This window comes from Poecilia reticulata, chromosome 5 (genome assembly GCF_904066995.2).
Source record: "Poecilia reticulata chromosome 5, P_reticulata-male-v2, whole genome shotgun sequence".
Lineage (NCBI taxonomy): Eukaryota > Metazoa > Chordata > Actinopteri > Cyprinodontiformes > Poeciliidae > Poecilia > Poecilia reticulata.
Window position 1 is genome coordinate 4174857 of NC_088834.1, and position 26723 is coordinate 4201579.

The 26723-nt window shown below is 40.0% G+C and overlaps 1 protein-coding gene across 1 annotated transcript in view; it reads left to right on the forward strand.

Moving 5' to 3' along the window:
* Positions 1–2196: 2196 nt before the first annotated feature.
* Positions 2197–26723, forward strand: part of pmepa1 (prostate transmembrane protein, androgen induced 1) — a 39120-nt gene continuing 14593 nt past the window's right edge. The window contains exon 1 of the mRNA XM_008408892.3: positions 2197–2791. Within this exon, the coding sequence (XP_008407114.1) occupies positions 2695–2791 (97 nt within the window). The 5' untranslated portion in view covers positions 2197–2694. The remainder of the gene's footprint in view (positions 2792–26723) is intronic.

Sequence of the window (26723 nt, forward strand, 5' to 3'; positions counted from 1 at the left end):
AACCTTTCGGTTTGCGTTTCTGCCTATGCACCCTGGCCGTGGACAGTAATCAGTGGTTTTTCCAAGGCAAAGCATTATGTGCTTGACTTTTAGGAGAAAGAAATAAAAGTAGTGGCAAACTAATGTATTTAGCCTAAAAACCACTAAATGTGAATGAAATTGCTAAGAAAAATGACCTCAATTTCCTTTGGGACTTCCAGATCTAGACTGATAAACAGGCAATGGCTAACCAGCTAAACATTGCGGCGATAGTTGAACGGAAAACGGCAGCAAAGTCAGACATAGCGATTCAGCAGCAGCATCAAGAAAAGAAATATCACTAGATCCAAAAATACCAGGAAGAATTAGAAAATCTGCAGAAAATCGTGGTGAAGAACTCAACAAACTGCTGGAAACATTTCTGAAGTTCTGGTCCATGTGTTTGCAGAAGATTGCAGGCTGGACATCTAAAATGCAAACATCTGGATCCCTCACATCCTAAAGTTTCTCTGTGGAGTGCGATGAAGCGTCAAGAAGCCAGGCTGGCATGATTTGAACTTTGTAACATGGTCAGAACTGCCCCAGTCACACCATTACACCCACCAGCAACATTTAATATCAGTTTTAAAAATATTAAAATACTATGAAAGGAAAAATTTACTTTGAACTGTTGTACAAACTAGAATTTCTTAAAAAAAACAACATATAAGCACATTTATTTCCACTAGAAATAGTTTAATTTACACACAGTTGTACACACTGAAAAAAGAAAACAGGTGATCCAACTTTAAAAAAGCATTTTGTTGCAAGTAATCAAATTAAGTTTATCCAAGTAAATATATTAAGTTGTCATATTAAACAAATGTAAATAAAGTAAGTGATGAACTTAATTTGATTACATGTAGAAATTTAGATATTTTTTTTTAGTTGGAGGTCCATTCTCAGGGCTGCACAGTGTCGCAGTTGGTAGAGCTGTTGTCTTGCAGCAAGAAGGTTCTGGGTTCGATTCCCGGCCCCAGTCTTTCTGCATGGAGTTTGCATGTTCTCCCTGTGCATGGTGGGTTTTCTCCAGGTACTCCCGTTTCCTCCCACAGTCCAAAAACATGACTGTCAGGTTAATTGGCCTCTCCAAATTGTCCCTAGGTGTGAGTGTGTGTGTGCATGGTTGTGTGTCCTGTGTGTCTCTGTGTTGCCCTGCGACAGACTGGCGACCTGTCCAGGGTGACCCCACCTCTCGCCCGGAACGTTGGATCGGCACCAGCACCCCTCCCGACCCCACTAAGGGACAAGAGTACAAGAAAATGGATGGATGGTCCATTCTCTTGTATCAGAGCATATTTAGCAGTCAGCAACTTAACAGACGGTTCCCCAATTTAAACCTCAGACATTTAGTTGCTGAAGTGAGATGGTGAGATTGTAAAAACTGTGTTCAGATGGTCTTTGGAGTCTGGTTATTGATCAACGAGGTCTCAAAAGAACTTGAAACAAGGCAAAGTGAAAAATAAGTGGATGACATTCACTGGTCATCCAAGCAAGTTCACCCTGTGAGCTGATGGCAAGATGCTAAAAGAAGCATTCAAACCCAAATCATCCCCAGAAGCTCTTGCTGTTGTTGAGCTGAACTCAAACAGAAGAGAGACTATTGGATTTCAAGGTCTAATTTTTTGCCATTTACTTCTACCTGAATCATTTTGATATTTATAATGTGCATATTGATAAATAGACGTGTGATCATTTTTAATAAAAAGCTGAATATTTATTGGCATATTTTTCACCCTCCATGGCATCTTACAACACCTGAATAGACTATGGTGTCCAAAACAGTTCTTACAGAATTCAAATATAACGTTTTAGCACATTTGATTGTGTTACATAACTTTTAATCAAACTTAAGGAATTAACTTTAATTACTGTTGAACAGCTAAAGCATCAGCTGTCGGTTGTTGCACATTAGTTTGGTTTAATGCTATCATGCACCAAGTCTTTGCGTCATTCCTTGTGGTTTTATAATTAAAATAATACAGAAATTTAATAATCTGGAAGGATGTGCGATCCCTACGGCGGTTGGAGGGAAGGGAGGTGACAAAGAAATAAATCTTTGACTTGTCTTTCACTGTCAGTTTCTCAATGTGGAATTTATGATGCACCAACAAGGAGAGTGGAAATTGGACGTGAGAGACAGACGGACAGAGAAAGAGAGAAAAATAGACGGAGAGGAGGGAGGGAGAGACAGAAATCCCCAGAGACGAGGGAGAGAGGGGGAGGAGGAGAGAGACGCAGCCAGGACCAGACATGAGTCCCTCGGTGGTTTAGTCGCAGGTCGCTCGGCGGAACTCACGGATGCGCTGATTTCATTTCCAGCGGACAATGAAACTAACTCAAGTAGATTTGAACAACGTTTAGCGGCGGAGCAGACACTTCCACTGCCCGCCGAAAGACTGACACATTCAAATCGATAGATAGTTAGATTTCGGAGGAAGAGGAGGAGAAAGCAGAGAGGGGCGGAGGAGAGAACCGAGACGAAGGGAGGACGGACGGACCGGAGAGGAAGGAGAGGAGAGGAGTCTGGAGAGAGCGCAGAGACAAGAGGAGAAAATTCAGGGGGGTAATTTAGTCTTATTTTGGGTCTCCTCTCCTTCTTCCAGCCTTCTCCACCCCCTGCTTTTAATTTCTTCATCTCTTGGAGCATTTATGTCTGCTTTTGGGAGGCGTTAGATGTTGAACTTGATGGGTGTTTTAAACGCCACCGCCCCCAATGTCTCCTGTACTTGTAACTGTAAGCCCTACACCTCCATCCAGAACATGGAAATCAGTAAGTAACATTTATTATACTTTTTTTTATAAATCTGCTGACTCCTTTTCCCAATGTTTTCAACTGTGTGTGATGACTGTGATGCTGCATTTATGACTTTTGGCTCTGTTTGAAACACCCCATTCATTCTCAGGTTACGTTTCCTATAGAAATACGCGAAATTCACTTTCTCGTTTGATTTTGCTCCTGTAATATTTTCAGTTTATTTTACCCTTTAACGACTTCCTGTCAACTTTACTTTTAGCGCTGCTCATAAAAACTGCAAGGAATCATTAAAAGCTCCTCTAATGAACCATTTCCCCTGCAGATGGTTCATAAGGTTTGATTTTGAACTTGAACTATAACGTCGCAAGCTTTCTGTCGCGTCTGCAGAGGCAAACTGATTCTAAAAGGAAACAGAAAAGATTGCAGTCTGCCTTTCTTCTCTCTTAATGGTCAGGATATGAGATGAAGCGTGTCGAAACTCTCATAATTTCGCCTTTGAGGACACTGGAAGTAGAAAAATAAAAACAGAGGAAAAGGTGGGTTTTCCCCTGTGGAGAAGAAGAAGAAGAAGAGGAGGAGGGTGTTTGAAGTTTGCTCGTCGCTTCGTCATTCCGGTGAAGCCAGACGTCTGTCTAGCCGTCTGCCTGCGCGTGCACGCGTGCGCGCTGTTTATGTGTGTGTGTGGTCGTATCCGGGAAATCCCTGCGTGTGTGTGTGCGTGTGTGTGTTATGTTGTGTTTACATCTGTGAGATTTTTGTCTGTTTCTTTTTGTTTGAAGCGGTAAGATACTGTGACCCTCCACTGGGGTCCATTCCCCACTGCTGGTTGTGAATTCACTAGTGATATACTTTGAGGTCTGTTGTAGATGAAAAGACGGATGTGTGTGTGTGTGTGTGTGTGTGTGTGTGTGTGTGTGTGTGTGTGTGTGTGTGTGTTTCTATGTTAGTGAGTCCAGCTGAGGTCACCAACAGTTCTGACTCAAACTCGTTTCAGCTCTTTGGGCAAGAAAGCAGAGTACAGTCAGTGATATTTCACTGAACAATAATATAATAACTTGTTTGGGCTGGAACTGAGTAACATCTCTGCTGATTTATAGTTTTGTCTGCAGAAATGAGCTCTTGTTTTCTTTTCCTTAGCCTCCTTTTCTACATTTTAAATTCATATTATGGTATGTACCTCAAGGCAAACAAAGAAACATGATCCTCAAAATGTTTAATGCAGGTTTTAAAGCTACAGAAAAAAAAGAAATAATACAAAGTCAGAAAAGTGAGGATGGGGATTTTTGCAGATTAATCTTCTTACAGTTCGAACAACTGAGTTATGGACTTTGTGTTTCAGGTCCAAATTCTTGCAATGGAAAGTAGAACTGAAGCAGTTTTTTATTTTATAATATAGGAAACAATCTGTTAACTTATTCTGACTGCAGTCATTTATTATTCTCTTCTTGAAGTTTTCCTGTTTTTCTTGCAGTCATACGATGCCAAATAAATCAATGAAGCATGCTGTCAGTTTTAGCAAACCTACTTTTAAAATGGCTGTTCATTTAACCTACAGTCTGTTTAGACGCTTCTGGGTTGGTTGAAGGTATATTTAAGGTTTTTTTTTATAAGACTTTCCACTTTGAAAGTGGGAAGGAAAGACATTTCAGACACTGTGAGTAATGGGTTTAGCCAATCATGTGTGAGAAGGGTTCATGCTGGTGTCATCCGTCATTTATTTCTCATGCAGTCTGTCTGACAGGACATTAGTCCCAAGTGGGTGCTTGCTGAATTTTGGCATACTGGCTAAAATACAAAAGGATTAGGCTGCGTTCCCATTTCAGGATGGAAATGTGTGCAGAAGCAAGTCCTTCTGACACAACATGTTGTCATTGGGGTCTCTGGTTTATTGGGCAATATGTTCAAAATAACAGTAACTTGACTGATCTGAAAGGATCAGTCAAAACTGTAACTTTAATTTTGCTTCCAAAGATCTTGCGTTGACATTAAATTGGTGGTATTTCTGGATTGTTTGAGACTCATTCCTTGAGCGTTTTGAAGATTTTGGAGTCAAGCAAGCAAGTTGTGATTAAATGCCCAGCAGCACGTCGAACTGAGGCAGCAGGAAGCTGGAATCGAAGTTACAGTGGTAATCGCTGAAAATGCACACAACTGCCTCTTTTAAATGTTCAAATATCAAATATGTGCATTTATGCGCTCAGTGTTAACCATCTTAACATAACTGCAGAAGCTCTTGGTTTTACAGCCAATCAGTGCCAAGGAAAATTAATACTGCTCTGCAATTGGCCAACTACTAACCGCTTAAAGTAGCTTCCAAATCTGCATTGTCTCTTGAATATTTTAAATACAAAATGTGATGCTCCACTTTAATATTGTTGAAAAGCGCTACAAACATTTGACATCCAGTATTAAGTATTTAGTTTGCACTGCCTGCCACTTCTGCCTGTTTTCCCTGCCCAAGATGAATAATTAATATTTTCAATAATTATCAGTTTTTGATTTCAGAGACTTCATTATCCATTTTAGTTAGCATTGTTTTGTTTTTTTATTTTGGATATTTAAAATATTTTCCAGTTCCAGTGTTAAACATTCTCTAGAACTCCAGGTTTTGATTTTTTTAGTATGAATTGGATGGATTAATTTATTATTTTCAACATTATATTAGTTGAAAAAGGTCTCAAAATGACAATATTATTGCTTATTGCAATAATTTCTTGGGCGATTTATCGTCCGGCAAAATTGGTTGTGTTGACAGGCCTCCATGCACATCTACTCCTGAACGAGACTTTGGATCATCTGGTTGTAGGCAGCGGACTGTGACATTGATAGAGTGACAGTTTGATACGAATACATGAACAATTACGCGTCTCTGCGTAGCATTTGGAAGTAAATGCTCATGCTTCCTGCTACTGCATTTTGTAAACTGTTGTGCAGATTCCTGCCCACCCGAGCTTGAAGCTGCAGATTATATTTTCGGTTTTGTGAACCTCATAATCTCCCCCCCCTCCTGCTGTTTGGATCTCATTTGAAAGAATTTTAAGAAGCACACATTTTGTTTCATGCTCATCCAAGCTGTCTAACTGTGAGTCACGTAAGATTTTCTATGTGCAAAATGAAAAGGATGTATACTTCACAAACACAAAGACTTTTGACTAAAGCTGCATCAGAGTGTATCTATTTCAATCTTGTATCAGATTGCTGCCTGGACTTGTAACAGTAAGACGAGATAAGAATGCAGATAGACACAAACACGCAATTCCTCTGTCTGAAAACAGACGTGATGTTTAGTCTGGAGGACAGAAGGAGGGAAACAGATAAACCAAAGAAGGAGAGCAGAGCAGGCTGGAGAAGCGTGAGGGAGAAATGTGTCGTAACTTTGGAAAGAACGAACCGGGTAAAAAAGAGAGAGACTGAGAAGCCGAAAGAGACATTCTGCTGAGCTGAAAATCGTGTAGGAGTTGACAGACTGAAACTAATGATGCACTGGCCTTTATTATAAAAACAAGATTATTTTTAAGCCGCTGCAGATGTACTGGGCAGCATGAACTGGAGTGTGACAGGAGAGATGAAAGACACAGCAGAGCAAGTAAAACACAGGCTAATCCACATTTTACACATGAGATGTGGCGATCAAAGCAGGGACAGGATAGAAACAGGAGGGGCTTCCTAAAGGTCTGACCCGAGAAGATCTTTAAAACAGATCTGGAAGAAAGCTCCCATCTGAGAACAAACATGTGATCCGATGTGTTGTTTCAAGTATTTAAAATGTCTTAAAGACTCAATCCTTCCATCTTAAGAAAGTTACTCAGAAATATACATGATAAATGAGAAGTTTAGTGTCTATTTATGAGGGACAAGCGCACTAATCTCAGCTGCTTTTAACCACTCTGCTAATGTCTATCGCTGGTCCCACCGGTCCCACATCCAGCAATGCTTTTAAGAACCTGATATAACCAAGGCGAGTGCTGCGTTCACATTGTCATCTGACCAATCCTCTCTACAAGGGATGCTCGTACATAGGAAGGTACATATTTGGGGACATTGTGCTTTGCAGACTGCGTAGTTCATTTGGAGTTGATATGGGCAAATGAAAACACACCACACATTGACAGATTTACTCAGGAACATTTAGAGGATGAATTCAGAGTAAACAAAAATGGCCGACAAGGAAGAAGCCATGGAGGTAGTTTGTGGACTATATTTAGTAGAGAATAAACACATCCACATTTTAGTCTGTCATGGCGGTTTTGTCTTCTATATTTTGGATTTCTCTCTATGTTTCCGTCGGCTCGGTTTCTGATTGGCTGCACGTCGCATTCAATGGTCTGTATTCTTGTTTGTTGTTGAGGAAAACTCCAACATGCCAAAGCAATCTAATAGAGACCCAGTGGCACAAAAAGTGGGTATGCAGGGTATGCAACGCATAGGGAGGCAGCACTAGAGGGGGCGCCAAAATCCCATCTGGAGGGGGCGGCGCGCCGATGATGTTCTCCCATACAGTTCAGCGCGCCTTACGCTCCTTCACCTCGCACACATAGCGAGGTAAATGTATCAAGTTCTACCCTTCACGTATCCTCGCCTGGGGGGGGGATGGGACGAGCGAGCGAGTGAGCGTTGCTCCTTCACCCTGATGTTCCTTCCCTCGGGGGGGGGGGGGCCGCCGATCTATGTTTTCGCATCCACCTGAATAATGTGTAGTTGCGCCACTGTAGAGACGCACCGATTGTAGATTTCTAACTCATCGTGGATTACGAGTCTTTAACAAGCCTAACCTGCCGATTCTAATTTTGGCCCATGCTGATTTCTTTTGTCTGAAATGTTGTTCAATACAGCAAGAACGTTGCTGAGTTGGCAGCAGTGAGGTGAGTATTGTTGCTCAGCGAACATCCCAGAGAAACTAACCTGCAGAAGTTGATTTGAGGTCGTTGCAGTCCCGATGTGTTTCTGACGCTATCACTCTTCACACACCACACACAACAACGATGTTATCTTTAATAAGATTATCTTTAGAGTCATCAATGTAATGAGAGCATCCTTAAGATTATCGGAAAGGAAAGATCAGGTCTAATATCAGCATAATTATCTTGTTTTGTGCACCGGGCTTAAGCCAAAAATGATTTACCAGTTCAGTCTGATCAGGTTTATTTTGAAATAGCGATCCTGGAAAAAACCTGGAACTCGCTCAAGGACTATACATCCCATTTGGTGTTTAAACCAATTGAATCGATTTATCTTAAAAAATCCTGAGCGGATAGACGGATGGTCTATCCGCCCAGAGAACTCCAGACATAACACTAAGCCCATAAAAATTAAAATCATTATCATCTCGGGAAAATGTGGTGAAACCTGTTGCTGTATTTACCCGTCAACTTGTACTGTACAAGTTCAACAGGTGAATAAAGTTCTCCGTTCTGATGGATAACGTGTGTGTTCCTCAGGAATGACTGCAGCATTCCCAAAGCGCTTATCACGTTTACCCCTCCTCACTCCGATAGAAACACCAGCTGAAGTGAATGTGTGCAGATGAGCGACAAGGAGGAAACACAGGTGGCCAAATGAAAACGATATTATCCTGGAATCTAAAAGCAAACCAGCCAGTTTTATGATTCCAGATGACGGTGAGAGCTGGCATCGTTCAGGTCTTACTCACTTTGTGAAAATGTTATGAGTCAATCGGTTCAACTGTTGAGTTCAGGAGTAAATGGCCAGGTGCTGGAGAGGAAATGTTGGAAAACCTCAGAAAATCTGGAGTACTGTTGACAAAGATCACAGGGAAGAAAAATCTGAAAAGCAATTGTTAGGTGAAACTATAGATTCAGAGCATTCCGACTCCTGTATATCCAACACCTGGATTTAAAAGCATTTAAACTCCCTAAACTTCCAGAGCCAGAGCTGCAGAGCCCCGGACTCACTGCACACTATCATTAGCTGTCTAACTTTCCTCCTTCATTTGGATCTCTTAGGTTGTAAGACATCTGTTCCAAGCGGCAGACATGGCGAGTCAAAGCACATGACCTCAGCATTACTCACAGGCTGGCCATGTGTCTGTGCAGTGAAGTCATCGATGTTATCAGCTCTGAAGAATCATTTCCTACAAGTAGCTCCGTCGTCTCCCGGTGCATTTGTTTCTGCATGTCCTAAAACCAACACATCCGCGGTCCGCCTGCACAGCCAACGCAAATGTTATCCATATCATGTGTTTGAGTGAGTGTGGGTTCAGCTGCAGGGTAGAGGGATTTATTTTGGTTATCGAATTTGAGGAAAGGAGTCATAACGTCGCAGAGTGGAGCGGCGGGTTACTGGCGTGTTGATGACAGGAAGGCTGCAATGAATAAAGATTTATGTTCAACTCCTTCACCTCAGCTTATATCACGTTACGAAAACATTTTCAGACTTCCTCTCCAAACTTCAGCCTATAGCTAATTTATATGTAACATGAACATGTAACATATAAAACCTTGCATGCGTGCAGCCTTTACACTAAAAAAACACAACATTTTGCCAACTATTCTAGTAATTTCTAGTTCAAATATCTTGTAACACTTGGAATAAGACAGAATTAACTTAAAAGTAACTTGTTAGCAAGATATAGGAGCTTGTTTTAGGTAGATAATTCCTTAATATTGATAAAAATAGTATGAGTTCCACTGGCAGATTAACTTATAACATGGGAACAACAATGTTATTATCAATATTAAGGAATAAATAACCACAAATATGCAAATAAGCTTCTACGTGAAAGTTACTTTCGACTTAATTCAAGTGTGCTAGGATATGTGCTCAAAAATACTTGGTAATTGTAATTTGTGTTTTTGCAGTGTAACTGTGACTAAATGTGAATTCTGGTTTTATATAAGCATGTAAATACATGAATGGATGTTAGTTTATGGAATTTCAGACTGATGTGATGTTTCAAACGTAGTGTATGCTTCCTTTAAGTAAAAAAATTCAATAAGAAAAATTAAAGCTAAACAGAATAAAATGACCGGGAGACCAAGGCGAACATACCACAACTGACCTTTTGATTTGATAAAATTTAAAGTCATATCACTCATCTCTACTTCAACAGATTCAATATTACACCTTATTTCCCCTGTGTTCCTAATTTCTGTTTGGATCCGTTGACCTCCTGACCCCTGATCAAACAAAACTAACTCAATAAAACCTCCTACTTAAAGATATTATTACTGAAGTAAAGCCTGTATCTGTGTAGTAGAAATTGGATATCTCACCCTTCATTATTTTTAATAATCATCTGTGACAGATAGCATGAGAAGATGCGTATAACGTCTCAAGGTAATTGTAATAAAAGTTCTTTCTCGTGTCGCAGGAACAAAGTAAGCAGCAGTAGCAAGCAGGCGATAATATAAATCCTAAGTTGTTGTTGGAGTTTAGTCAATCAGTTTTGAATACATCCTTTATTATTTCAGATTGACATCCTAAAAGTTTCATGTCTTTCACTTTGTAAAGCTTTTTATCTTTGTTTTGTCTCTCAGGACATCACAGAATGACTGTAGCGCTTAGTTTGCCAGGAGACACTTTAAAAATGGACAGCTTTCACTTCTCCAAAAGGAGCTGCTGTGGCATTTGACCGTCTTTATTTGTCATTGTTGCTGTGTGATTCTGCTTGTCATGAGTCCCCCTCCACATCCTGTCTGAGCTGCAGCTCCCATGTGACAGAGATGATGCTTATTCATTCCTATGCTGGCGCTCCATTTGTATTGCAAAACTGAGTCTTGATGCAACCGTCTTGTAATTCCAGCACTGCAACTTTGATTGTCACACAGAGGGGAACTTTTCGCTGCTGTCACTGATATAATCACAATGTTGTCATTTTACTTAAGCAAAGTGCCTAAAGAAAAGCAGAACAGTAGGAAGTATTTACCCGTAAGTAAGAGGATGACTTTATCAGTTTTTGTGATGACATATCTTGTCTCCTTATAAGTATAATGGTCTGACCTTTGGGTTTAGATAAATCCTGTTCAAAATTATGATTTAAATGTTTTAACGCTAATATTTGTCATATGACCAACAAATTCTGGGCGCTCCTTTTTCCGCTTTTCTGACTTTACTTCCCATTGATTTCTCTTTCTGCTCTTCTGTCTTTTTTGCTGGAACTCAGTGAATCATGGAAATTAAATCATCGAGTCTGCTCTGGCGGCTCTCCTGGACGTATTATGCAAACTTTACTGTCTGGCTGTCTCATGCGCTGTGTGAGAGCAAGCAGGCACATGTGTTAGTTTCTCCTGTAAGTGCAGAAGTCAGTATCAGAAGTTTGATGCTTGCATTTCCGCATGTTTGCAGGAAAGAATAGACAATAATTTAGTTTTGTTTCCTGAAACCTGCGTAGATCGAATTCTCCCTTTTGTTTTTGTTTTTTTTCTTGTGCTGTGAATGACAGCTGGCATCATCCCAGAGATTAATTTAATCCTTGAGGACGATAAGAAGGCTGTAATTTGTCTCTGAAGAGGTAATGTGTCTGCAGAAAGTCAGCCAAGCTTCTAATTGTTTTTGATCTCCAGCTGTGGATAAAACTTGACTCTGGAATATTCTCATTCTCTAAAGCCGCTGGGTAGCCGTGTTCAGTGCCTTGCTTGAAGGCATATCAGCAGCAGTTTTTTTCCCATTGCGGAAAACTGAGTCCTGATGACTCTCATCCTGCTTCTTTTCCTGTTCTGGATTTCTCGTTTCCTGGCTTCCTAAATTCTTTCCTTTCCTATCCACCTCTTTATCTCATCAGATCCACACTGGCAAGTGCTGACAGACCAGTTCATTAGCTGGGTCAATGTTTTTCTCAATAAAATAGACTATTGATCAATGCTTTCAAATTAGATAACCAAACATGGATAAAACTGTTTAGTTGTGCTTTTAATTAAGGTGTGTTCATTTTGATTAATTAATTACATAGATTTACAAGTGGTAATTTTTTATTACGCAATCTTTTTATTAAAAAAAAACTAGACTCGGAACTTTTAAACTTTGTTTCTGGTACGCCTTTAAATCTGACGCACAAGCGACGTCTACAAACAACAGTGATGGTCGACTAAGCCTCGTCTCTTTTTGCTTGAAAAATTATCTGATTGGACGCTGGAAAACATTATTGTTGTGTTCAAGTTGTGCTAAGGGGAGTTAGCTTGTCATCAATGCTATCCAATTAGCTCAGCGCTAAAATGTTGCAGCAACAGGAACGTTCCCAGTGCTAATGTTAGCATCACTTAAAAAGAAACACAATTGGTATAATAGCACTTTGAGCCGTTCTGATAGTTGAAGAACCTAAATAATAAATAAACAATAAATACTTTTTGGTTTAGCTCATATGTCTATTTAGTTAATAATTTTGGAAATAGTATTTTTGAATTTAAAATGCGTTTGGCTGTGATTAATTAATCGCAAACTCTGCAACTTTTGAGGGGTCCAACACAAAACTGAGTCATTGCTGGATTAATCTAAACTGTCTTTAATCTGTAATTTCTTTCCTTCCTTTCTGTTACCTGGTTTTGTTTTCTGTTGGCTCAGCCTATCGACTGTTCATTGTTTCTCAGTCTAGACGCTAAAAAACACACAGAGCCCCCAAAAAGTCATCAGGACGTCCTTATCATGCATATATGTAGATGCATGCAGCATGTGCGTGCAGGGGTCAAGTTCATTGGCACTATTTTCAGATGGGAGGGGGTGCATGAGCGTTTTCGCCCCCTCATATCTGATCTGCATACGAGACAGCACTCGGCTGAGGCCCTTTCACTCCGCCGGACCCGCGGTGTCCCATTAATTAGTCTGAAATCAGAGCGAGCCCTATATGTCTGCGTCGCAGAGTAAATAAATCCACACAGAGGCTGTCTGAGGAGCAAGAGGCTTGCTCTATAAATAAGGGCAATGTCTGTCAGACTGTCATGTGGCAACGTGGAAAAGATTGTCTCTTGTTTCACATTAATTAGTCTGAGAAGAGGGGGAAAAAAACGGGAAGCAACTGTCTGCTTTTCTAAATGCGTCTGTTTGTGTTGGTAAAATTACAACGTCCTCCGCTAATTAATCTGGCGCTGACAAACTTGCCATAAGATTGTCTGGTGCACAAAATGCTCATGCTAACGTCTGATTATGTTTGAAGAAGAAATTACAGCGTCTGCAGCTTTTGTTGGTTAGTCTGAAGAGGCGTTATTTGTCTGCCGAGTTTCCTCAGAGCACGTCTTTAATCTAAGGATGTAAAAAAATGACCTTAAGGTTTTCAAAACCGGGGGAAAAAAAGCACATTGCAGTTCAGTTAGGATGTGCAAGACTGCTTGCGTGGATGCACTGTGTGAAATGTGATTTAACATAGTGAATCTATTGCTACAGTTCTGACATTCACAAATAAGATAAAGACAACCTGAACTGATTTATTTAAGTTAAAACATGGAGAAAATAATTTTCATTAGAAATTCAGATGCACATATGCAAATGGTTATTGTGATGATGGGTCTGCTTTTTTGCATATGAAACCAATGTTGCTGTGCATCTGCAGAACGGGGGTGAAGTGAGACAGTCTGGGTGTCTGGGAGGGCAAAGGTCAGAGGTCAGGTCAGTAAAAGGATGGGAGGAGGGTAAGATGCAGCTTTCATTGTGTCAGTAGCACAGACTCCTGAAATATGTCTGTTACAGATTCATGTTTAGATAGAAGCTGCTGGCAGTTTTAGACACAAACAGCAAATATATCAGATTAAACAAATTATAAACAGAATTAGGTTTTTATCAAATAAATGACTAAATTAAACTGTGTCAAAGTAAAGCTTTGATTTAACTAAATAATAGCGAGTTGTTGCTCATTTGATCACATTTGGGTCATTTGATCAGTTTTCTCTCTATGGTAAATGTGAACATGTCGCAGTAACGTTTGAATGCTCTTAATTTTTACTTTTGTTTTGATGGATCATCTGCTTGAACATCTCTGAGACTCCGTTCCGGTCCGCTCTGGGATATTTGAGCCAAAGCCTTGAGCAGTCAGCTGGTTCTGACTGTGAGACCGAGTCTAGACAATGGACACTTCAGTCTGGGAAACACGCACACACACTCTGACTACCCCCCACACACTCACGTCACAGACGCTCATGACCATGGGCTTGACCCCTACACACACACACACACACACACACACACACACACCAACACACACAAAGGACTTTGTCTGCCTCACTCTGCCCTCTGGCTCACAGGAAACAGCTGGGACCACATCTTTGCATCTCCGGCCAAACACGCACAAATGATGCTCTGACTCCTCCCTTTTTGTTTAAATTACTACTAATTATCGTTGCATATTCAAATATTCACTCCCTCAGACACAATATGCAACCCGATGTTGTTATAATACCTGATACAAACCAAGCTCCACGTCAGGAACAACAACCCCCCGCACCCCCAACCTCCTCCTCCTCCTCAAAGTGTCACAAACACAAAGGCAGACACACACAGAGTAGATTACAGTGTGTCTAGACGGAAAGCACAAAGACACAGACTGCGTTTTGCTTCCAGAATATCTTCCCAAGTATGACCCCACGAGTTGTTTCTTTAAAAAACAAACAAAAAAAAAAAACCTGCCCTCTTGTGGTTCTTAGAGCAACTGCACCGCCTGCTGCCATTAAAAATGTAAAGATTCTATACAAACTATTCTTATCCAGATATTGACTGAATTATTGAAAACAATCTGGAAGTGTCCATGTAACCAAATAATAAAAAACAGCTTCTAATTAATGGATGTCTGTATTTTAAAACAGCAGTTATTCATTTGTAAGTAATTGTTTAGCGAAACTAACCACCATTGACTAATACGACCGCCAGAAGGAAATAGTTTTATAGGATTTTCTTAACTAGTCCAGAACAGTTTATGTGACTTTAACCAAAACAAGCTTTTCTCAGTTTCCTTGTTAAGTGAGCCACATCTAATGACGCCCTCCAACTCCACGGCCTTTTTTTGTTAGAAGACGTCAAGTTTGGCTTTTTTTACTGGCTGTTTAAGGAACACGTCTGATGTTTGTACGTGGATAATTCATTTGTATTTAAATACAACTGGTAATAAATGTTTATTGTTTTCTTCTTGGTAAACAAAATAAAACTTTACAACATTTGTTTTAGAGAAATGGCAGCACAGTCACTATTCAGACATAAACTCAGGACTTTTTCAGCGCTTTTTGGTGCAGGAGTAATAGTTTATTGCATTTGTTTGTGGGAGGGAGGATTCCTGAAGTTCAAAGTTGGAAAAATTACCTCACTCACCCTCTTAAGTCATCGTTTTAACTTTGAAAGTGGAAGGTTTCCAATTATACCCAACCTAAAAAACCAATACGGCTGCTGCAGGTACAAAGCGTAATGTTAGCTAGCTGCAGCAATGACATATTGATTTATTGTTTGGATGACTTTTATGTTCTAATACATTCAATGCTTAGAATGATTATTTTGAAGTTTTGCCAGATATCTGGTAAACTGCTGTTGTGACAAAGTAAACAACACAGATATTTACCTCAAACCCTGCTGTCCAGGGTCTGGAGACAGAAAACATTTTAAATACTCTTTGATATGTAAACCTCCATATTAAATCATTTTGAACTTTCTAAAACAGTAAATTTGATTTAACAACATTTCTACAAGATGCTAATCTATAGATGTTTTTGTATTTTATGTTATTACTGCTCAGAAATGCTTCAAATGTTATCGTTTACAGAGTTGAGGGAAGCTTTGCTTTTTATCTGCTTCATTAATTTGACTTAAAGTAACTAGTTTAGCCTCCATTGGCCCTGAACTTTCATCCAAGTGCAAACAGGGAGAAAACAGCCTCTGTGTCTGGATGCAGGTGTCTGATCCAGCTTTGGTGTCAGTTTTTTTTTACACCTCTCCATGAGACTGTTTTTAATCTTCCAACATCCTGAAAACTAAGACCTAAAGCATCTTGACTAAAACAGATCCATGGTTCTGCTCTCATTTTGTCCAAAATCTTTCTAATGCCTTTTTTGTATTGATTTTGCAGCTGAAGGACTTTTCCCCACCTTGTTTCCATCCCATCTCTCTATTTAGACCTTATCACTCCTATGTAAAGACCATAGTATGATGCTGTTGCAGAATCAACTTGGCAAACTCGGAGAGGAAAGCTCCAATCCTTTACATAAATATATGCAATGATAAAATATCCAGGAATGTGCTTACTACATGTTCTATATTTTAAATATTCAAACAGGTTCCTGCACCATTTTTGACATGTAATCCACTTCAAATGCATCAGAAAATATTCTTCCTGTTCAGGACTTTCCTTGGTTATTTCAGTCCTGCCTTTTCCTTGCAACATGTCTTTCCAGTGGCTTTGTTACAGCCATGTTTGGGTTTCTGCACATATTTGTTTTGTCTGAACTGGAGTTTATCTTTGCCTCTCTCTCACACACACAAAGCAAAGGCGAGTTGAATCATGTGGAGGATGTAGTAAGGATCAGGGCTTATTTGAGCCTAGTCTTTGCCAGAGAAAGGACCTTTTCAATGCCAGGTGTTTTTAATGTTTCAGTGTTTTCCACTAAGCAGGTGATCCTGCTTGCATAACAGCTTCTAAATGATAAAAGAAGGTTCTCATGCTGTCAGTCCACAGAAAGAAAATCCAGTGGAGGTGTTCCTGGAGGATTTAAATCAATGTAATCCTCAAAGATTTAAGCATTTATATTCTGAAGCTTAATAAAGAAATCAAGGTGCTTTTGCTCTGTTTACCACAATTCTACGTTGCCTAAGCAGCGAATTGTGGTGAATTGCATTTTGAACGACCAGCAACAATAACTTAAGGTCGTTATGTCCTGTTGGACTTTAGAGGGAAATTTTCTTTCCCTCTAAAGGGAAAGAAAATTTTCTGCACAGCAACAAATCCAAAATGTTTCTGGCACAACTTCACCGACTCCTAAGGTGCACAGAGAGTCAGCGATCAGGTACGGTAAAGACTCCAGTAAACTAGACCAACTTGTTTTGGCTTGTTAACGTCATCCTGATCAGAAATATGATGAAGGCAACAAGCCAAAATGCAGTTGTTTCTTAGCACTTCAAGTCTTTCTGGATTCTTTATCTTCCAACTGCAACATTTTATGAATCAGGCTGACAACTGGACCATTAACTCTGAATGTTTTTTCAGCTGTTTGTCCCACATTCTAGCTAATTTTAGCTTATCCACAATATTTGCATACTGAATGGAGTGATAACCCTCATTCTACTGGTAGTGTTTACCTGCTAGTTGCTCTGTATGCCAGTGACAACCCTTATGCTAATGTTGGCCTTAAGCTAAAAGAAACATTTTAGCAATTTTTGGATATAATGGCTACATTTAGCATACTAAATGTTAGTAAAATGCTAAGTTAGCCTTAGCATTTTAGCTAAATTTATTCACTACTATGCGCATACTGAGTTTAGACATTCAATGGTAATCAATAATCCATATGCTACTGACAGCATTTACGCTAACCATAACATTTTAGCTCATTTCCAGTATTCGAATCCATGACTTGGGTCCGACCGACGCGCACAGTTTGGCCACCATTTTTAAAATTCCATCAGGAATTTTCTAGTTTTAAATTTGCTGCTGTGTTTGGGACCATGGCTGAAACAGTCTGGGCCAAATGGGTTGTTGGACCGATAGCCGCTCATTTAGCTCTGTACAGAGAAGTTCACAGCAGACTCAAGAATCTGCAAGGGTCCCAGGTCCTGTGGCTGCAAAACAAATTTAACCCAAAGTGCCATTCCTCCAGCCGCGTGACGAGGTCTTTCTGCTGATGTGCTGTTTCAGATTTTCTCCAAACATTGTACTTATGGTCAAACGTCCTCACATTGCCTCGTCTATCCCAGCAACCTGTGGTTCAGTCAGATGAAACTTTGCAGTCCTAAATCATGCTGTCATGTTATTTTTAAAGAGTAGAGCTTTTCTCCATCATCCTTTCATACTTATTCATTGCTGATCCAGTTGTCACAGACCTTAACACATGCAGCGCATGTGTGCAAAAAGTCTTTTTTGTCAACACTGCAAAGTCTGCATTTGCTGAAATTTCCACTTCTGAACAGCCTGGTGGCAGTCTCCAACGATTTTCACCTGTAAATAATCTTTTCTTTGTAAAATTATGGACTTCAGATGGAATGAGAAATAGCAACAGTTGTATATGTGAAATCATTGCTGATTTCTTTCCACCCTGCTGTTGTGTTCAGACAGCAGAACAGAAAGCCACCCAAACTTGTTTACACTTGCTGATGAATATTTAATGTTTTATTTGCCTCAAGTCTGTGTTAGAAGAAAGGATGCTAGGATTTTTTTCCCAGGAGTTTTTTTGTGTTTTTGATGGTCTGGTTTACTTGGTGAGTCAAATCTAGATCATTTACCTTTTATATACTAACTGTTACCATAAAAACTCTTTATTTCCCCCTGGTTATGATTTGAAATTTAAGTGTTCTTGTTTTGGTTTTGCTACTATTGTGCACGTCACTAAAAATGTCTCACAGTTGCAGAGATGCAGGTTTTATGATCGTTTCAGGTCATCATTTGGATCATGTCTACATTTTGCAATCATTTGAGTCACAATTTGTGCTGCAGAGCTAAGCATTAAAGCTTACAGAGTGGTTATGTTTATGCAGGCTGAGTGAAAACAGCTTGTTGAATCTACTGACACTTTAAACTCAAACTATTGATGTTTGCGTACAGTAAGTCTGTCACCATTCAGTTTGGAGCCGTTCTCTGTACACATTAACAAAACCCAGACTACAAATGGATGAGCTTTCAGTTCATTATCGTTGTCCGTTACTGTGGAATTGATTTTTTCTCAGAAACATAAACACACGCACTGAGTCAGACAGACATTGTTGTGTCTCGCCAGGTGTGTGTGTGTGTGTGTGTGTGTGGCTAAAGACCGGCTGAGCTGGTTTTAGTGTGGCAGCTAAACACTGTTTGGAGAGCGAACACATGTCTGGCTTATGCGCTGACACAAACACTCCCTCACATCCCCCTTCTTTTGTAAGCTTGATCTCACACTAATTGTGCTTCAGAACAGCGTTTTCCTTCCCTAAGAGATAAACACACACCAGGCACATGCACTGTTGGAAAATGACGCATTTATCCTTGAACAATTTGGGCAAAAATCTCACAGAGCTCCTTCAGCAGGGAGTGGAAACTTCTCTCTGCTTCAGTTTTAGAAATGGGTTACTTGTGTAACCCTAAAGTACATCTTTCACAGTCTTCAGTGTGTATATCTACAGATTTTTATTACAGGTTTCAAGATGCTAAGAGAGGCTTAAGATGCGTTGCATTTCTCAGAAACTGAAAATCATTGTTGCTGTATCCTAGTAAGAACTCAATGCTGTGAGATCGTAATAGTACAACCTTGAACAAACATATCACCCTCTTCTTAGAACTCTTATGTTTAGAAAACATCGCAAATGTTTCACAATAAGTACAGAAAAGTAAAGCTGGAATTATATAACACATTGATAATTACTTGCAAGTATTGAATACTATGTAGTATCTATTTATTTCCTCTCTGTAGAGTAATAGCAATATAACGAGCTGATATTAGTTGTTTAATTAGACTATCTGCTTTTGTTGTTTACGTTTCAGTCTTGTTTACATGTGTTTAATAGGAAGCCATCTTTTGTTTTTTCGAATAAAATTTTAACACAAATAACTGCATCAGAAACTAGAATTAATTATCTTTATAGGTCACAATTAGCGTAATAAATTTAGAAAGGACCAAACTCTAAGAACTCAACAGTATATTTATTTAATTTTTCACTTAAGGCTGTTTTCTGTGAGGCTGCAAACGGTGACATGACATGATGTGATTGTGTGCGTATGCGCGCACACACACCCTCAGCACACTGTTAATGATTATTATGTCGAGTGTCACAGTGGATCAGAGCCATTACAGACACACACAAATACACACAGCTCTTATACACATGACCTGCCTGCAACTTCTCTCTCTTTTACATTTAAATAGACTGTGTGTGTGCGTGTGTGTGTGTGTTAATTTTAGCCAGAAGAAGTAGACTGCTCTTGTCGTCTCACACCCCCCACTCTCATGTACACACACGCACACGCACACACACACACACACACACACATGCACACCCCCCCCACTCCCCCCCCCACACACACACACACACACGCACACACACACACACAGAGCCAGACAAGCGGCTCATAATGAGGTTTGATTTTCATACGTTTCAGACAGACTGCTCGACGGGCCAACTAGCACTGTGTGTTGGCCTCATTGTGTGTGTGTGTGTGTGTGTGTGCGTGTGTGTGTGTGTCAGCTGGTGTAATTGAAAATGGTCTCAGTCTTCCTCAGCCTCTCCTTACACACACATTTAAAATATTATTTGTTTTATTGAGAGATTTATTGTTTTGTGTGAACCTGGGGTCCATTTTCCTGGAGATGCTAAAGTTTGGGCTCAAACAGTCAATCGGATTAATCATGATTAATCAATTATTGAAATTAATAAATTTTTAACTTGAACATGCAGACTAAAGCATGCGATATGCTAAGATAACACACTTAGAGCATTAAGTAAGCCAAAACTACGCAAAAATATAAACATTTTGCACGTAAGATGGAAAAAACGTCCTTCAACAGATCAGCCCTAAATGATTAAATGTCCCCTAAAGCATTGTTACGTTGTTGCATTTTATATGTATTTCAAATATTGCTTAAAATAAGCTTAAAAAGTATGAAAAATATACACATTGTGCCACTTTGTTTTCCCTCGGATTACTTGAATAATTGTCAGAATAATCGATGGAATAATAGTTTCCTGAAACAATCGTTAGCTGCAGCTTTAGCACAGCTACAGCAGAAAATGTGAACCGGTTGCATGTGTGAAAACCTCATCAGATGCAAACCATGATGCATGTTTGCTGGTGAACACGGAAACTTTACCCCCACGTCGTTTTTAGAAATGTTATTGCCTTCCTCTCTTGCACAGGAAGCAGGACATGAGACTGAAAGTGTGTCTGGAAGTTGTTCACTTTCCCTCAGGACCAGCTAAGAATAAACAGGCTGTGAGACTTGACTTAAAATGTTGATGCAGCATAAATCTACATCTATACGCAACATCAAGAAGTTTTGGACATGTTGGAGGAATGATGACAATGAAGCATCAAAGTGTGTCAGTAGATGTGGGTTAAAAGCGGGTCGACCAGACCTGCAACCTGTCTGGCATTTTGTCTTATCAGCTTTTTATTAAACATCTGGGTGGAAATAGCTGACGGTCTAAGGTGAAATATTTGCTTTGGACTGAGTTTTGTAGGTGTTATTAATGTCTGTACAGCCAAGAGGGAGGCGAGGTTACAAAAAGGAGTGGAACAAAATTCCTGTCTCATGATGTGAGACGGCGATAAGAGTTGCACATGAAAAATCTACGGAGTTATGACTTCTCAGATTCACCAGCTGTTGAACCAAGAGGTGCATGTCTGATCCTTTTTTTCATCTGCTGAGGTATTTACTGCAGCTAAAGACAGTTTTTAAAGGTTGTTTTTTAATTATTGCCTTTTTCCCACCATCATGAGCTCATGAAGAAAGATTGTATTCATACATTGTGTGTTTGTTAAACCCTGTTTTGTATATCCATCCATTCATCCATCCATCCATCCATTTTCTTTACACCCTTGTCCCTCAGTGGGGTCAGGAGGGTTGCTGGTGCCCATCTCCAGCTAACGTTCCGGGCAAGAGGTGGGGTCACCTGGACAGGCCGCCAGTCTGTCGCAGGGCAATACAGAGACACACAGGACACACAACCATGCACACACACACACACACACACTCACACCTAGGGGCGATTTGGAGAGGCCAATTAACCTGACAGTCATGTTTTTGGACTGTGGGAGGAAACCGGAGTACCTGGAGAAAACCCACGCATGCACAGGGAGAACATGCAAACTCCATGCAGAAAGACAGAGGCCGGGAATTGAACCCAGAACCTTCTTGCTGCAAGGCAACAGCTCTACCAGCTGCGCCACTGTGCAGCCCTGTTTTGTATGTCTGCTACTTTATAGGGTGTTTTCACATTACGTAGGCTGGTGGAGTAGGTTTGATTTCAGACAGCAGTTGCAACATTAGTTACATTTTCAGCAGCTGTAGTTTGTTTTCACACTATGTCAAACAAACCAAAACCTTTGAAAAACCTGTCCCCCTCCTCACCTGTGGGGGCGCTGCCCCAAGATTTACTGAAGAAAACAACACAAAAACCTCTGAAACAGACACGAGCGCAACTTCCTTCTTCCTAAAATATAAACATAAATGGAGTAGCATCAAATTTGTCTTTTGTCTTTAGTAAAAGACCATGAGTCAGATCTGCTGCTAGCATTAGGCTAGGTGGTATTTACCCAGAATGCCCTGCGCTGTAGTCCACTTCCTGCTTTTGGAGCGGTCTCCGGTTTCATCCACATATGCATTGGGACCATCCCAGAGTTTGATCCACACATCCTCAAACAAACAGTTAAATTAAACTGAACAGGAATGGTGTGAACATTGGAAGAAAGAGGCTGAAAAGTTTCATCAAACATCCAGCATGAGTGCCTGTTGGCCTTTGCCATCACGTTGTGTGATTAGCTAAACATCTGAAAGGACTCTGTGGGCCAAAGGTGAAGAGGTCAAATGTCCCTGAGAAGTCAGCACTACGCTCAGGATGTGCAGCCCACTCGGAGCCGGTGACCTACTCTCTGCTACAGTCAGCCCGGCTCCAGGTCCAGATGGGCCTCACAGTTTAACATGGGAGTTCCCTGGATTAGCACGCTAAAATTAGACTAATGCTGCCGCCTGTCCTCTCCGCCTGCCGCTTTGCTCCACTTTCTGCCGCTCGGTCACTTTCCTGGTCTCCTCCTCTTTATTCTGTCACTTCTGTCTGAGTCCGTCTTCTCTGATTGGTCCAAAATATGTATATATTTTTTAACTCGGACACACTATAATATTTTCAACACTGCAAAACCACAAAATTTTACTAAATATTTTTGGTCTAGTTTCTGGTGCAAATTTCTTCGTACTCTTGAAATAAGACAAAACTAAATTAGGAGATATAGGAGCTTGTTGTAAGTAATATTGATAGAAACTTACTAGTCCCACTGGCATATTATTCCACTTTTAACAAGTCATTTCCCCATGTTATAAGTAAAATAATCTGCCAGTGGAACTAGTACTTTTCCTTAATATTTAAGAATTACTGACTTGAACAAGCTAGTATATCTTGTTAAAAAGTTACTTGTAAATTAAATGTGTCTTATTTTAAGATACATTTTTGTTTAGCTTAGATATTTGTAGTAAACAAAACAAAAATACATGGTAAGATTTTGTGTTTTTGCAGTGTTTAACTTTAGAAAAATACATTAGAGATGGTTCAACATTTAAGCTTGTTGAAGTAAAAAGAATAAAATCAGTTGCGTACTTTCATTTTATAAATGCAGTTATAAATAATGTTTGGTTTACAGTGCAGATATTTTATGCCTCTTTTTGATACTGTAAGTTATGATGTTATTTAGATTAATAGGGATTTATTTTCACAGTATTACTAACCTGTTACTGTTACTAACGTTTTCCTGGTTAATTACTGGAGCTGGGAGAACATCGTCTCATTTTTTGTTTTGATGAAGTGGCAACAACAGTGAAAAAAACTTAATTTGTTATCAGAAGACAGCTGATGTTTTGCATCAGTACTGATTGTGAGTCAGTTTCTTCCCAGCCATGGTGACGTTTAGAAGACGTCTCAGGAAAAAATGAAGTTGTATCAAAACCAGACATGTTGGAAATGGGTGTTTCCTTTATCAGAATGGTGAAAGATTAAAAAGTGGAAAGATGGGAAAGAATGACAACCCCCTGAAAAAAAAGGTTTTAGACACAAACATGTTCACGCACACACACACGCACACACACACACACACACACACACACACACACACACACACACACACACACACACACACACACACACACACACGCGCGCACACACACACACACACACACACACACACACACACACACACACACACACACACACACACACACACACACACACACACAGTCCTTCCTCTTCATTTTCCCACTATTGAAATGTCCACTGAGAGTTTTGTCGACAAAAATTCCCACACTTGTTGGCTGTGTTGAGACCCTGACTTAAAAGTCAATGGTGTGTGTGTGTGTGTGTGTGTGTGCGTGCGCCTGTGTGTGTTTGTTGCTCGTCCGTCTACCCCCTGCAGCTTTTCTCATGGAAATTGGTAAGCAAATCGTGTGGACCTATGACCTAAAAGTTCTCACAAACTCACAAACACACTTGCATAGACCCACACTCTCTCTCTCTTTTACATGCACGCACACACACACAAACGCACACACACGCACACACACACACACACACACACACACACACACACGCACGCACACAGCTGTCTGAGTTATTTCTGACTTCCCAGACTGTCGAGTCATCCAAGGACCAAGTGAAGGAGAAGGACTTGGCAAGTTTCTTCCCTGTTCTATCATTTTTTCTGTTTATCTTCTATTAATCTCTCCTCTCCTCTCTTCTCTATTTAACCTCTTAGTTTACTTTCCTTTGCTCGTGTATTTTCTATTTCCTCAACTTGTCCTTCCACCTTTGCTGCTTTCCACTCCTCTGCATCTGCTTCTCCTCTTTATTTCTGCTCCTGCTTCGTTTCTCTGCCTGCCTGCGACCTTTTGCTGACTGCAGGAGGAGGCAGAGGAGGAGGAGGAGATGGAGGCAGATAGACGGAGGGCAGGCAACGGATGACAAATGAGCTAATTGCTTTAGATTAACCATGCAGTGTCTGCCTGCCTGCCAGGCTTACAGCCTCCTCCTGTCTAGACAACACCGCAGAGGGAGGGAAAGGATCAGCAGGCGATCTCATGCAACATGACAAGAAGTGAAAATGTCCTCGCAACTTTTTGTAGTTTCGTTCTCCTGAGCTGCTCCAAAATCAACTTAAAATAACTTGAAGTGAAGTGCGGAGAAACAGTCAGTTGAGGACAGTAATCCACTATCCACATGAACATCTGCTCTCAGTCCTGGGATTTAAGATCACAAGACTAAACAGAGATTATGTTAGCTAATCATTTCTATCCTTGACAAGGAAACGCCAAAGAAGTTTCAGGATTTTTTTATGTAACAGTATCAACAACACCTCTTTGAAACAGAAAAGATATTGTTTGCAGCGAAGATGCTTCTGAAATGCTGCAGATTAGCAGACTTAGATTCACCAACTCTGAGAAAAACAAAGCAGGCGGAAAACGTTGTGTTAAATGTCATTTTGTGAGTCTGAAATTTAATTTAATTCAGAGGACCAAATAATTTATAAGATGTCCAAAAATCACAAAACAGAATGGAGCTGCGATGTACAAAAAATGTAGTTAATTATATGTAATCAAATTAAGTTTGCTCAACATGACAACTTACTAAGCTTCATATATTTACTTGGATAAACTTAATTTGATTACTTGTAACAAATTAGCTAAATTTTTTAAGGTTGGATCGCCTGTTTTCTTTTTCGTAGGAATGTAAATGTGTCTTGCAGGATTAAAGTTCTCGGTTCCTCCCACCAACCAAAAACATGACTGTCTACAAATTTTCCTTAGATTGAAGTGTGTGCATGGAAAAAAAAATGCAAATAAAATGCTTAGCAAAGTGAAATCCTTTCAGATAATATCAATAATTTTCCAAAATATCTGTTCTTTTGGAAAACAGCTGAAAAAACCAGCATGTACTTTCTATACAAGAACAAGCAGTGAAATGGACCAGACAGTGCAACGAGTAAGAAAATCTCTGTTAGCAGCTTTTATTCAGCCATTGTTCTGTTTGTTTCTTCACACACACAGAGAAGGAGCTGAGAAATCAGCATGTTTCCCGACAGCGTGCGTCCCAAAAACGAACAACAACAACAACATTGCTGCGTTCCTGAGCCATGTCTTCACCCTAAGCAAGGATGTTTTTTTTTTTAACAGCACGACACATGTGCTCTAAAAATACTTCTGCGATTGAGAGCAAAAAGGAGAGCGAGAGTATTTTAAATCTTTTCTGAAAATCCAGCTCGTGTTTGCATGTTCCCAGATTGGCTGGATGCCTCAACTGAACCAAAAGATAATAGAACATTAAGCAACTCGTAATGATAGATGTGAACGAAATGAAAGCAAAGACACAATAGAAGGAGGTTTGAAGCATGTAACTTTAACTGAATAATTAAAATATATAAAACAATGACAAGCTAAAATGGGAAATGTTTGGCAACATGCAAACAAACTTGTACCTTTACTGAAGCTGTTAGCCTAAAACTCTTCTCTTACTAACGAGGTTATTATCCTGCTGGTCAGACAAGCAGGTTCTGCAGCAGTGGGAAGGGAAAACCACGGTTACGGCTCCGTAATGTGAGACGGGGCTGCAAACACGTCTGAGCTGCAGTTAAACTTTGGGAACTTTGTCAGGGTTCATTTGTTTTTAATAATCCAGGTTCAGAGGGCAGAATGATGATGATGATGATGATGATGAGGATGAGGGACATTTTTAACATTTTCCTTTTACGCATTGAAGTTCTTCTTTTCTGCTCTCTCTCTTACTAATTCCCCTCTAAGAAAAAGCTTTTTAGAGTTATTTGCCGACAAATAATCAGTTTTCACCAAAAGACTTTCAACCCACTGCATTAATTTTCAGACACAATCTGTGTACAAATGATTTTTATGCGATGCAGCTCCGCTGATCTCCATGTTTCCAAACCAACTAACCGAATGTGTGTGAAGCTTAAACCAGAAGTTTGGACTCTCTGTCTTTCCACAGTTTTCTAAAAAGTATATCATGCAAAAAGGAGCAGTGCAGCGGCTGAACATTATAGACAGTTAAAGGTTTTATTTCTAGTTTGGTGGCTGATTCTTATTTTGCATGTTTAGTTTGTTTTTAGGAATGTTTTAAAGATAAGAAGTGAAGTTTT